General features: G+C 66.5%; 2 protein-coding genes across 3 annotated transcripts; both read left to right on the top strand.

The window, feature by feature from the left end:
• On the top strand, window positions 1-1,633 carry LY6D (lymphocyte antigen 6 family member D). Its single transcript, XM_045861218.1, has 3 exons — window positions 1-125; window positions 781-879; window positions 1,068-1,633. Exons 1-3 carry the CDS (start codon window positions 74-76, stop codon window positions 1,325-1,327), a joined length of 411 nt encoding a protein of 136 aa, XP_045717174.1. The 5' UTR covers window positions 1-73; the 3' UTR covers window positions 1,328-1,633.
• A 3,271-nt stretch (window positions 1,634-4,904) lies between these two features.
• On the top strand, window positions 4,905-10,172 carry LOC123833303 (ly-6/neurotoxin-like protein 1). 2 transcript variants are annotated; one of them, XM_045861435.1, is made up of 5 exons: window positions 4,905-5,170; window positions 5,777-5,861; window positions 8,557-8,743; window positions 8,969-9,070; window positions 9,260-10,172. In XM_045861435.1, the coding sequence occupies exons 3-5, from the start codon at window positions 8,692-8,694 to the stop codon at window positions 9,454-9,456; spliced, it is 351 nt and encodes a 116-aa protein (XP_045717391.1). In that variant the 5' UTR covers window positions 4,905-5,170; window positions 5,777-5,861; window positions 8,557-8,691; the 3' UTR covers window positions 9,457-10,172. The 2 variants fall into 2 exon arrangements, with proteins under 2 accessions (XP_045717391.1, XP_045717390.1); XM_045861434.1 differs by lacking the exons at window positions 4,905-5,170; window positions 5,777-5,861 and adding an exon at window positions 7,485-7,640.
• The last annotated feature ends 1,298 nt before the right edge of the window (window positions 10,173-11,470 follow it).

Raw genomic sequence — 11,470 nt, 5'->3', positions numbered from 1 at the left:
CCCACCAGCCTCCGCTGAAGCTATAAGTTTCCGGGGAGGAGGGGCCCTGCTGCGATCTCGCAGACGCGGCGAGATGAAGACAGCCCTGCTGCTCCTCCTGCTGCTGGCCGCGGCCGCTGGCCCAGGTGAGGGCCGGCCCGGGGGCCGGGGCACGGGTGGCGCTGGGAGCCCGGAGCTGGGGACTCTGAGGCGCAGAGGACCCCGGGACCGCAGGGTGCTCTGGCCTCGGACCTTAGAGCTACCCCCCCTACCCTGACTCAGTGGAATCAGGCCCCCGAGATTAGAGCCGGAGGACCCCAGACTGCCCCGGGGCTCGGCGCTCTGCAAGACGGCACGTTTGCAGCTGTCTCCAGACGCCCCCAGGGGAAGACAGGGTCATCTGGCCCCTGCCCCTCCTGGTCCTCAAGCCCCCCAGGACAGCCATGCTCCCCACAGGCTCGGCACGGCCAAGCAGGCAGCCCGGGGCCCCGGCTCACGCCCGGGTCCTCAGAGGGGCCCAGCCCCTGGGGCGGGGGCCTTGGCAAACGCCCAGCCCCCCGGCTCTCCGGGCTGCCTGTGGAGAAGGGTCTCCTAGGCACCCCGTGTGGGCCACCTCCTCACCGGCCCTCTAGCCGTGCCCTGCTCCGGTCCCGGGGCCCCAGCGGACAGAGCCTGCCGCCCCTCTCCTGCTGAGGCTGTGCGGGGCAGGAGCCCTGGCAGGCCCCGGGGGGCCTCTGCAGCCCTGAGCGGCCTCCCTGGGGCCGGCCGGGCCCCTGACGCCCCCTCCCCCCCCCCCGCCAGCCCGGGCTCTGCGGTGCTACGTGTGCACCAGCGCCAGCAACTGTGAGAAGACACAGATCTGCCAGCCCTCCTCGCGCTACTGCAAGACCCAGTACACGGGTGCGTGACCCGGGCACCCCCAGGGCCGGGTCGGGGGGCCGTCCCGGGCAGGTGGGGGCAGCGATGTCAGCGGTGGCTCGGTCGCGGTGGCAAGAGGGGCCGGGGGCCGGGATGGGTGCTGTGGGTGCCAGCTGGGTGGGGCGTGGGCACCGGCGGCGGCCAGGCCTGACCTCGCTGGCCGCCCACAGTGGACACCCTGAAAGGGAACCTGGTGGAGAAGGGCTGCGCGGACTCCTGCACGCCCGACACCTACCAGTCTGGCCAGGTCAGCAGCGGCTCCTCCTCCACCTACTGCTGCGAGACGGATCTGTGCAACCAGAGGCTGCCGGGCCACCCGCCCAGCCGCGTGCCCAGCCGCGCGCCCGCCGGCACCCTGCTCCTCGGCGGCGCCCTGCCCCTGGCGCTGGCCCTGGGCCTCCTCACGCTCCTCTGGGCCCCCGGCCTGTGAGCCCAGGGGAGGTCCTTTCCCGGGCCTTCCCCGGCCCTCCCCGGCCCTCCCCAGCCGTGATGGGGGCCCCAGGGCTCCTGGGCTGGCACAGCTTCCTCAGGGGTCTGGGCCAGGTCCCATGGGCAGCCAGAGCCGGGGAGCCCCGCCCCTGCCTCTCCCAGGATCCCAGGAGGGGAGAGCCCAGCTCCCTGGGCCGGGGAGGGTGGGGACGGGCATCCTGACCCCTGCCGGTTCCATATCTGTCCTGTTTGGTTTCCTTGTTTTTTTTTTAGTTGAAACTCCAGAGGAATAAATGATTAAGAACCAGTGTGGTCCTGTGTGTGTGATTCCAGGAGTGGGGGCAGGGGAAATCCGGCCACGCAGGACCCCAAGTCCCAGAGCCAGTCACGCCTGAAATGCCACTGCTTCCCTCAGAAGGGACATGGCCCTCCCCAGGCACTGCCTCCCTTGCCCGAGGAAGAGGAGGGAGGGGAGGGAAAGGGGGAGGAGAGGAAGGCTGCTTGGGGGCGGGGGGAGGCCTGAGGAGGAGCGCAGGGCAGAGGGGCTCTGAGGCCCCCCAGGAGGTCAGGCCCCTCCCACACGGAGCGGTCAGGGAGGACGGACTAGCCCTCTGCCCCCGAGCGACCTCCAGACCCCGGTCCCTGGGTCTCCAGGGAGGCTGCCTGCGGGGCCCAGGCCCAGCGGTGACTGGGAACCACGCAGACACTCCAGCACGGCCAGGACGGGTCCGGGTACCGCGGGTCATCCTGCCATCCCCTCGACCACCTTTGCCCCAGGGGAGAGAGTGGTGTGTCTGTGTGTGAGTGTGAGTTGAGTGTGAGCGAGTGTGAGACCACTGGGGGCTGGGAGCCGAGCAGGAGCCCAGCCTCTGAGGGCCAAGATCTGAGTCGGCTGCCCGGGTTCTGGGCCCACGCTCCGGGTTCCAGGCCCACACTCCGGGTTCCAGGCCCATGCTCCGGGTTCCGGGCCCTCTGCCCGGGTTCCGGGCCCTCTGCCCGGGTTCTGGGCCCTCTGCCCGGGTTCTGGGCACCCTGAATCAGTGTACCTCTGGGAGTGAGCACCCAGAATCCCACGGATGCCCAAGCAAGTGCCCTTCTCTTCCGGGAGGACTCCGGGTGGGTGGCGGCCCCACTTCCGGAGCAGCTACCACACTCCCCCCCTCCCTGTGGTCAGAGCCCGGACTCCCTCCCACCCGCTGGCCCCCTTGGCCTGAGAAGCCTGTGGCACCCCCACCCCTGTGGCCAGTGGAGGGGTGGCAGCTGGTGTGGAGGGGTCAGTGGCCTTTGCTGAGCCTGGGACGAGCGCCCACCTTGTAGTCCCCACGTTTGGTGAGCCGAGTCCCTCCCCGCAGCCCCGGGGGGACGCCCTGTGGCTCCGGACCTCTGTGAGTGCACGGTGACGCGAGTCTTCTGCTGCCACCCCGGAACCCCGCCCCAGAACCCTGCCCCGGAGGGCGGCCCCCCCAGCCCTGTGTGCCCCTCCCCCACCGCTCTGCCTCTGAGCTCCACCTGCCGAGGGCCGCCTGGCTCCCACCTTGTTCTTGCTGGTGACCTTGAACCCAGTACTGCACTCCCAGGACCTCCGGTCCCTGCCTGTGCCTTGGAACCCCCCGGAAACCAGCGCCCCTCATGTCCCCTGTGCCTGAACTTGGGGCCCTGGAACCCCCTCTGCAGGGCGGCCAGCTTCTCTCCCCTCGGTGCCCCCAGGGGCTGTGAGCTCCTGCCGCACGCCCACACGGCCACGGAGCGTCCTGAGGGCAGGGCCCGGGCCAGCCCCCCTCTGAGGCCCCTGCACAGTCAGGCACTGGGGGGAGTCCGCCCACAGAAGGTGGCTGCCCTCTTGGGGCCCCCGCTGCACTCTCTGGGCCCACAGGGGGGTCCGAGTGGCCAGTGACCCAGGGACGCGCAGGCCGCAGACCGTCCTCGTTTCTGCCAGTGGGGGGAGGGCGGGGACAGCACCCCAGGGGAGGGCAGGGCGCTCCGTGCTGGTCCAGCTCAAGACAGGGGCAGCGAGTGCATCCAGGGTGCCAACCGGCTCCCCCTGCCCCGGGCAGCAGGCTGGAGACGGGGTGCACAAAGAAGAGGGCTGGAGGGGTCGGGGGGTGGGGGTGAGGCTGGCCAGAAAGGGGTCACTTTGTTCAGGACGCTCCGTCTGTGTTTATGAGGGATGCTGGCCTGTAGCTGCTCCCCTGGAAGACTGAGCCTGTTTTGGGCACGGGGGGGGGGCAGGGGGGAGTGCGGGCATCCCGGTCGAACAGGCCACGTCCCGTGGCTGCTGGGCGGGGCCACATGACCCTGGTGCTCTCTTTCTTTAAGTGCTTCGTGGGGTTCACTGGAGAGGTCACTGTTTGTGGGAAGATGGCTAACTACGGTTTTAAGTACTTCGAAAGACAGAGGGATCATCAGCTTGCAATGAGGACAGGGAAGAAGAAAGTTTGCCGTGGTCTGTATGAAAAACAGCACCACAATTTGTTAATAAAACCCACTGGGGTCCCCCCCCTCTATTGCCGGCTGTGTCTCTGAAGGGGTTGGCCCGAGTCAGCGAAGCTACAGCGCTGGCTGGCCCAGTGTCAACGACGTTTCCTCACCGTGCTTGCTTTTTCTTTCTTTTTGTGTTTCCCCTTGTTGTCCGTTTGACATCGCGACGACCCGTCGGGAATTCCTCTTCGTCCTCCTGGTGCTGCTGGTGAGTCCCACCCCCTCCTCCCCGTCCCTCTGGGGCGGGCTCCGTGCTCAAGGTGTTCTCGGAGAACCGGCTTCTGGGTTGAATGATCTTCTCTATTGTTTTTGTTTCACTGACTTTTTTGCCCTATTTTATTTTCTTTGTTTTGCTCACTTTGGGTTTGATTGGCCTTTTTTGTTCTTGTTGCAGAAGTTGTTGAGACTGAAAGTGACTAAAAGGCACCTTACTAGCCCTGGCTGGTGTGGCTCAGTGGATTGAACACTGGCCTGTGAACCAAAGGGGTCGCAGGTTCAATTCCCAGTCGGGGCACATGCCTGGGTTGTGGGCCACGTCCCCAGTAGGGGGTGCGTGAGAGGCAACCACACATTGATGATTCTCTCCTTTCTCCCTCCCTTCCTTTCTCGCTAAAAATAAATAAATAAATAAATATTTTTTAAGTGCTTCGTAGGGTTCACTGGAGGGTTTATTTTTAGAGAGGGAAAGGGGGAGATAGAGAGAGAAACATCAATGTGCGGTTGCTGGGGGTTATGGCCTGCAACCCAGGCATGTACCCTGGCTGGGAATCAAACCTGCAACACTTTGGTTCGCAGCCCGCGCTCAATCCACTGAGCTACACCAGCCAGGGCTAAATAAATAAATATTCTTAAAAAAAAAAAAAAGAAAGAAAGAAAAGGAAAAAAAAAGAGAGAAACCTTACTAAAATGTCATCGGGGGCCAGAAGGGGGCGCTCTCACACCAACGCGCGGCAGCTCCAGGCAGACACGTCAATCACAGGCCGAGAGCGGAACCGTCAGCGGGAAAGAATCCTCAGTGACAGGTTCAACCGGAAGAGACGCTTGCGGCATCCCCTACCGGAAACCGACCGTCCAGCAACTCGGCCAATGACAAATTGGGGAAGTGTGCTTTCCTCTCACGGACTTTCACGCAAACCAGTCTCTCTCCACTGTCCCCTTTTTCTCCATAAAATATTATTCCTTTCCTTTTTTGGACCTGCCTTGTCTCGCCAGTGACCCCCGAAGAGCACGCGTTTGGACCGCGCCGTCCTCGGATGCCGAGGGCTGACCGTGAGTTACACTGAGATTTTCCACTGTCCGGGTGGCCCGCGCCCCTGTCCCCCTGCGTTGCTCCAGGGTCAGCGGAACCCCAGCGGAGCAGGTCAAGGTGAGCGAGTTCGTGACCTCACGCCTCCTTTACCCTTTCTGAGGTTCCGTGCGTGCGCTTCCGTGGGCTCCCCGAAACCGGAGTGGAGATCTCTGCCTGTAACCCTGCACTCCATTTTTCTCCTTCCCATCCCAGCACGCTTTCTGGCTGTGTGTGTTTCGGAGCTCAGCTGGGTGCACAGACATTGAGGATCCTTTATGGCCCCCAAGAACTGAGCCTTATGGTTACGAAATGCCCCTCTTTAACCCGGCTGTGTTCTTTGCTAAAACCCACTTTGCTTCGCTTTAACACGGTCACTGCTGCTTTCTTTCCGTGGCTGTTGTTAGCACGGGAAACCTCTTTCCAGCCTTCGGCTTGTGGCCCATTTGTGTTCTGTGAGTGCAGTGGTCCGTTTCTGCTTAAACACAGCCTACACTTGGCCCTTTCCCTCCTCGGCCACCCGGACGCCCTCTGCTTTGTAACCGGTTTGTGAACCACGTAGTGTGGTTCGGTGGGGCTGGGCTTCAGCTGTGTGAGTGGGGCCGGGCGAGGTCTAAGGCGCTGAGCTGGCCACAGCAGGGAGGCTGTTTCCCTCTGAGCGCTCTGCCCATGGCCCCCTAATTCCAGGTTTGTCCTCCGCTCACATGGGCGACCCCTCCCAGGCCGGTGTGAACTCTGGAACCGCCTGTCTCCCCGCCCCCCCCCCCGCCAGGTAGGTTCCTCAGGGGCCAGCAAGCACCGGTGGGCACTCAGCTGGCCACTTGGGGACGCTCTGCTTGCCCCCCGCTCTCTCGCTGGCGTCTCTCTGTCCTGTGCCCCGCCCCGTGAACTCCAGCGGCCCTGACCTCCCTGCAGGCCCCAGTCTGTGTCCTCTGTTCCCTGCTGTGGCCCGTGGCTCCCGCCTCTGGTTCCCTTCATCCAGGGTCACTGCCCCTCGTGGTCTGAACGCCGTTGCCTGGGGGTGTTGCCTCTCAGGGGCCGTTTGGTGCACAGGGACCCCCATCTGTCTGGAGATTGCTCGCTCAGCTCTGGAGGCGCAGCACCTGGGGCCTCCCAATGGTGCATCTCTTTCAAAGGGGGAAAAAAGGGGGGGGGGTGTTTCAGGGTCCTTGTTTTCTTTGAAAGGACTGTACATTTTTATTGGTTTATTTAATTTTTTATTGATTTATTTTTACTTTTTCTTTAGAGAGAGAGGAAGGGAGAGAGAGAGAGACAGAGAGAAACATCAATTTGGTGTTCCACTTACTGGTGCACTCATTCGTTGATTCTTCTGTGTGCCCTAACCGGGGATCGAACCCGCCACTTTGGTGTATCAGGACGATGCTCTAACCAACTGCCTACCGGCCAGGGTCTGTATTTTATTTCTCACATTTAAACAAGAGAAAGTATGCCCTGGCTGGTGTGGCTCAGTGGATTGAGTGCTGGCCTGTGAACCAAAGGTTTGATTCCCAGTCAGGGCACAGGCCTGGGTTGTGGGCCAGGTCCCCAGTAGGGGGCGTGCGAGAGGCAACCACACGTTGATGTCTCTCCCTCTCTTTCTCTCTCCCTTCCCCTCTCTAAAAATAAATAAATAAAATCTCTTTAAATAAACAAGTAAGTAAAAAGTTTTAGGGCCCATGAAAATCTTAAATTTTGCCTAAAACAGAACAAAAGCTAAATTTTAGTGCAGCCATGAAAAAATTATTTGACGTTGATATTGCCACCGTGGGAGGGGTCCAAGGTTTGCTTCGGCGCTTTGTCGGCGCGGAACAGGTGCGCGGCGTGAGGCCCAGAGGTGCTGGGTGACTTGCCGAGGCCGCACAGCAGGTAAGGAGGGCGCGGTGGGGGGCCGGGGCGGCTGCATTGCGTGCGGAGCCGGCTGCTAGAGTCACCGCGCCCCACCGCGGCTCGGTGAGCCCGAATGGAGGGATGACGGGCGGGGCGGCTGGTGGGCGTGGGGTCCACTCAGGGCTGCGGCGTGGGTGAGCGGGCGAGGCGCCCGCGGCAGCACCCAGGCAAGCAGAGGGCGGGGCCCGACCCCCTGGAAATGGCCCGGGACGCGTCAGGGCGCTGCCAGTGCGCCCGAGGGTCGAGTGGGTGGGTGTCCTGCGGCGCCGCGTACGGGCCTGGCAGGGGCTGGCTGCCCGCGACGTCACAGCGTCGGGACGCGGGCGCTGGGGTCCGGGTCCCCGCGGGGCGGGGGGGCTGGGAAGAGCCCGCGGGCGGGCGGGGGCGCTGGGTCCCGCCGAGCGGGGGGCGGGGCTGGGGCTGGGGCTGGGGGCGGACGTGGGGGTGGGTCGGGGGCGCGGCCCAAGGAGGCCCTGAGCGGGGTCCGGGCCCGGCCCGGGGGCGGGCCCAGCAGCGGGGCGGGCCCGGGGCGGGGCCTGTGCGCGCTCACGCGCGGCCGGCCAGCTGCCGCGGTGCGGGGGCCGGCGAGGGCCGGAGCGGACTTCTGCGGGGGTACGGACGCCGGCACTGTCAGACCCACGGAGGGGCCGGCGGGCCGCCGCGGGTGAGTCCCGGGCGCGGCGGAGCCTCCGCGCGCTGAAGGTCAAGGTGGAGGTCACCCGGACACCCACCGGCTTCGCACCTCGGTCTCCGGGGCGGGGTCCCCGGGAGGGGGCGGGCGGGAAGCGCCGAGTGCAGGCGGGGCCTTACTCAGGCCCTAGGCATCTCGAGTCCACGCCCTGGAAATGGGTCGTGGAAGCTGGAGCTGTTCTCGGGAAGGGGAGTCTGATTGGGTCCCCGCGGCCTGGGGCCTGGGGCCGGAATATCCCGCGGAGGCCGCGGAGTCGTAGTACAGACACCGCTCCCCAACCCAGAAGGGGGTCATCTGCTCCGTCCCCCGCAGCACTCCCAGACTGGCCGGTCCATCCTGCTGTCTGGCCAAGTGCCCTCCTGGAATGCATTCAAAATGCACCCTGCAGGCTGCAGGGAGCTCACGGCCGCGGAAGGCTCCCGCAGCGGCCGGTTCTCCGGACTGAGAGCCTGCGCAGGGCTCCGCAGGTCTTCGGGGGAGGGGACCCCCGTCGGGCCCCCAAAGTAGCAGGAAGTGGGGGCCCCATGCAGGGGCAGCCCCGGAGCAAGCAGACTGGGGAGCACTGAGGAAAAACCCACCCACGGGCCCTGGGCGGGAGTGGGCTGCGTGCCAGGCCCCCGTGGGGCCCCTGCTGAACGGGCCCTGGGTGAAGTGTGGGCTTCGGCCTGGCACCCAGGGCCCCTCCAGCCTCCCCCTGCCCTGCCTGCCCCTCAGTCTGCCCCGCCCTCTGCGCTGCAGGCGGGGGGGCTCTCTGTCCCAGCCCTGCTCCCTTCTCTTCCCGAGACTCCTCCCCCAGGATACCCCCCGCCCCGGTGCCCCCACAGAGTGGGGGGCTCCTCTGCCCGTGGCACCCTGGTCCAGGCCCCTCTCCTTGTCCCCCTCTGTGCAGGGCTGCAGTGCCACCAGGAGACCGGGGGCTCCCAGAGGGCAGGCGGCCTGTGCCCTGCCCCAGCCTCACCTGCGTGGAAGCGAGGACCAGCCGCTGCCCGCTCCCTGCACCCACTGTGCTCTCCAGCCTCTGGCCATGGCGCCCCTGCTCACCCTAGTCCTGGTGGCCCTGGTGGGCCTGCCTCTGGGTGAGATGGGTGGGGGAGGGAGGGATGAACCGACCGCGCTTGTGGGCGGGCCGGCGGGCTGACAGTGGGCAGGGGCCGGAATGCCCGCCGACCCCCGCTCCTTCCGCTCTTGTGCCCTGCGGGAGGAGACGGGACCAGGGGGTCCGGCGGGTCTCAGGACAGGCCTCTCCCTGTCCTGCGCCCCCTGTGCCCCCCGCACCCCCTCCCCCCCTCCCGGACGCCCAGCCCAGGCCCTGGACTGCCACGTGTGCACCTACAACGGGGAGAACTGCTTCAGCCCCATGCGCTGCCCGGCCATGGTCAGCTACTGCATGACCACACGCACCTGTGAGTCGGTGGGAGGGCTCCGCGGCCGTCCTGCGGAGGCCGAGGGGGAGGCTCCCGCCTGCCCCAGGACCCTTCCTGGGGGCCCCCAGCTGAGGGGGAGCTGCCCTAATGGCCCTGCATGCCGGGGCTGGGCCGTCCTGGGGCAGGTGGCGGCCCCCCGGGTCCCAGCCAGCCCCCTGCTCTCTGCAGACTACACGCCGACCAGGCTGAAGGTGAGCAAGTCCTGCGTGACCAGCTGCTTTGAGACCGTGTACGACGGCTACTCCAAGCACGCCTCCACCACCGCCTGCTGCCAGTATGACCTCTGCAACGGGGCCGGCCTGGCCGTCCCGGGGACCCTGGCCCTGGGCCCCATACTCCTGGCCACCTTCTGGGGCCTGCTCTGAAGCCCTGGCTGCCCTCCTCCCCCCGGGACCCACTCGGGGACCAAGCTCTGAGAGGCGCATCCCCGCCCTCTCGCCCTGCCCACCCTCTGCCCCAGGAGACTCCCTCAGCCACAGCCAGGGCTGTCTGCAAGAGGACCCTTGACCTCTCTTAGCTACGAAGGGGCCTCTGTCCCAGGCCGCGACCTTCCCATTCGGAAGGCTGACGTGGGACTGGGCCTCGCGCAGGCGGCTGGCCTTGGTGGGAGAGTTTGGTCCTCCTCTGCCCCACCCAGCAGGGAAGTGCGCTATTTGCGGGGGTCCCAGGCAGCCAAGGAGCACCGGCTAGGCTAGCGGGGGGATGTGCCCCGGCTCCCCTGCGGCCCTGGGGGCAGCTGTGGCCTGAGGGCCAAGGGAGGCAGGCCTTGTCCCCCAGTGGTCCCGGGCGGGAGTGCCGGACTTGGTGTCTCACGTAGGCGAGGGTCTCGAGCTCTGGGGGTTCTTCCTGAGTGCCGCTCCCGCTCAGTGTGGGAGCGACGTAGCCCAGCGTTTCACAGACGAGCCCCCCCAGCCGCAGCTGAGTTGAGTAGTGAGGCCCACACACAGAGGAAGCCCCCCCCCCCCCGTGTCACTAACTGGAGTGGACAGGCTGTGGCTAGGGCTCCCTTAGGGCGCCTGGCTTTGGGTGTGAAGAACATCTCCTTCGCTTGTAAGTAAATAAAACCACGTGGACAACCAGGTTTCCTGCTGGTAGGGAGCACCCAGGCGCCTTTGAGTTCCCTAACTAGGGGGCGGGGTCCTCCGCCTGCCAGGCCCCTCCAGCCCCAGAGGCTGAGTCCTGGTCTGGGGAGGGGTCCGTCCGTACCCGCTCAGCCGGACCCTGGGGCTGCCCCCCTCCGCCTCCCAGCCTCCCAGGGGCTCTGCTGACGCAGAGGCGGGGCTGGGCAGGCCTGCGGGACTATATTTGCTCGGGCCTGAGAACAGACGCCGGGCTATTTTGGGCCAGGAGGGCGGGGAGCAGGGTGATGGGCCACCCCAGGTCTGGTTTCCAGGCCCCGCCGAGCCACACGGAGCGCAGTCAGCGACGAGGGGGCTGAACTGGGACCCTGCCCCAGGGCAGAGGTGGTTAGAGAGCCTCGGGCAGCCGGCGAGCGTCCTGGGGGTGGGGGGCTGGCAGGAGGCAGGGTCAGGCCTGTGGGCGGGGAGGAGTCCGGGAGGGTCGCGCCGGCACTCGGCGCTGCCCGGACTGCACCTCTGCACCCTCGCTTGCGGTGACCGCCGTCCGCGCTGACTCGCTGCACCATGCCGGCAGAACAGGGGCGCGGTCAGCTGGCCGTGGCCCCCGAGGCCGGCCACCCTGGCCATCCCGCGCCGGAGCGAGGAAGTCCGCGCTCCCGAGGCTGGAGATCCGGTGGAAGGCGGGTCTCCCACCGCGGGGCTCGGCGAGGGCGGGGGAAGGACCCTGATCAAGTGGTGTAGGGTTCTGAGTTGGGGGTAAACTGTCCTGGGTGGCTCCCGTTGAAGAGCCGGCGGGTCTCGCGAGAAGTTCCTTCCCGCAAGGTAGTCATTGCCTCGGTCAGCTCCGGGAAACCGGAGGGCTGGAGCGCTGGGGAAGGAGGCGCGGGCAGACGCCCTGAGGACGCGAGCAAGGGCCCCGCCGCGCCGGGGGAGCCTCCGCCCTCGCAGCGCGCCTGCTCCCCCTGCTGGTGGCGCGTGCGCAGACCGGCCCTCCAGGCGGCACGATTTCAGCGCAAACTGCGAGCCCGCGAAGCGCCCGCTGGCCCACGGGGGCGGGTACGCGCGGCACAGTCTGACTGGGAGGAAGTGGGCTCCGCAGCTGCCCTTGGAGGGAGGCCTCCGCGACCGCCAGCAGCGGCGTAAGGCCCTTTTTGCCCGGCGCCCCCCAGGGGGCGACAGTGAGCAGGGCGCAGGCCCGCACCTCGCGCCTACTTGGGGCTCCCCGGAGGCTGCGGGAGACCACCCCACAGGCAGGCTGGGCAGGTGGCCCCGCTGGGGGGTGACACCCTGACGCTGGTCA

The sequence above is a fragment of the Phyllostomus hastatus genome, unplaced genomic scaffold, assembly GCF_019186645.2.
Source record: "Phyllostomus hastatus isolate PE091 unplaced genomic scaffold, TTU_PhHast_1.1 phas_scaffold_21, whole genome shotgun sequence".
Taxonomy (NCBI): domain Eukaryota; kingdom Metazoa; phylum Chordata; class Mammalia; order Chiroptera; family Phyllostomidae; genus Phyllostomus; species Phyllostomus hastatus.
The sequence above is the reverse complement of the archived record's forward strand: the minus strand, read 5'-3'. Positions and strand labels throughout refer to the sequence as shown.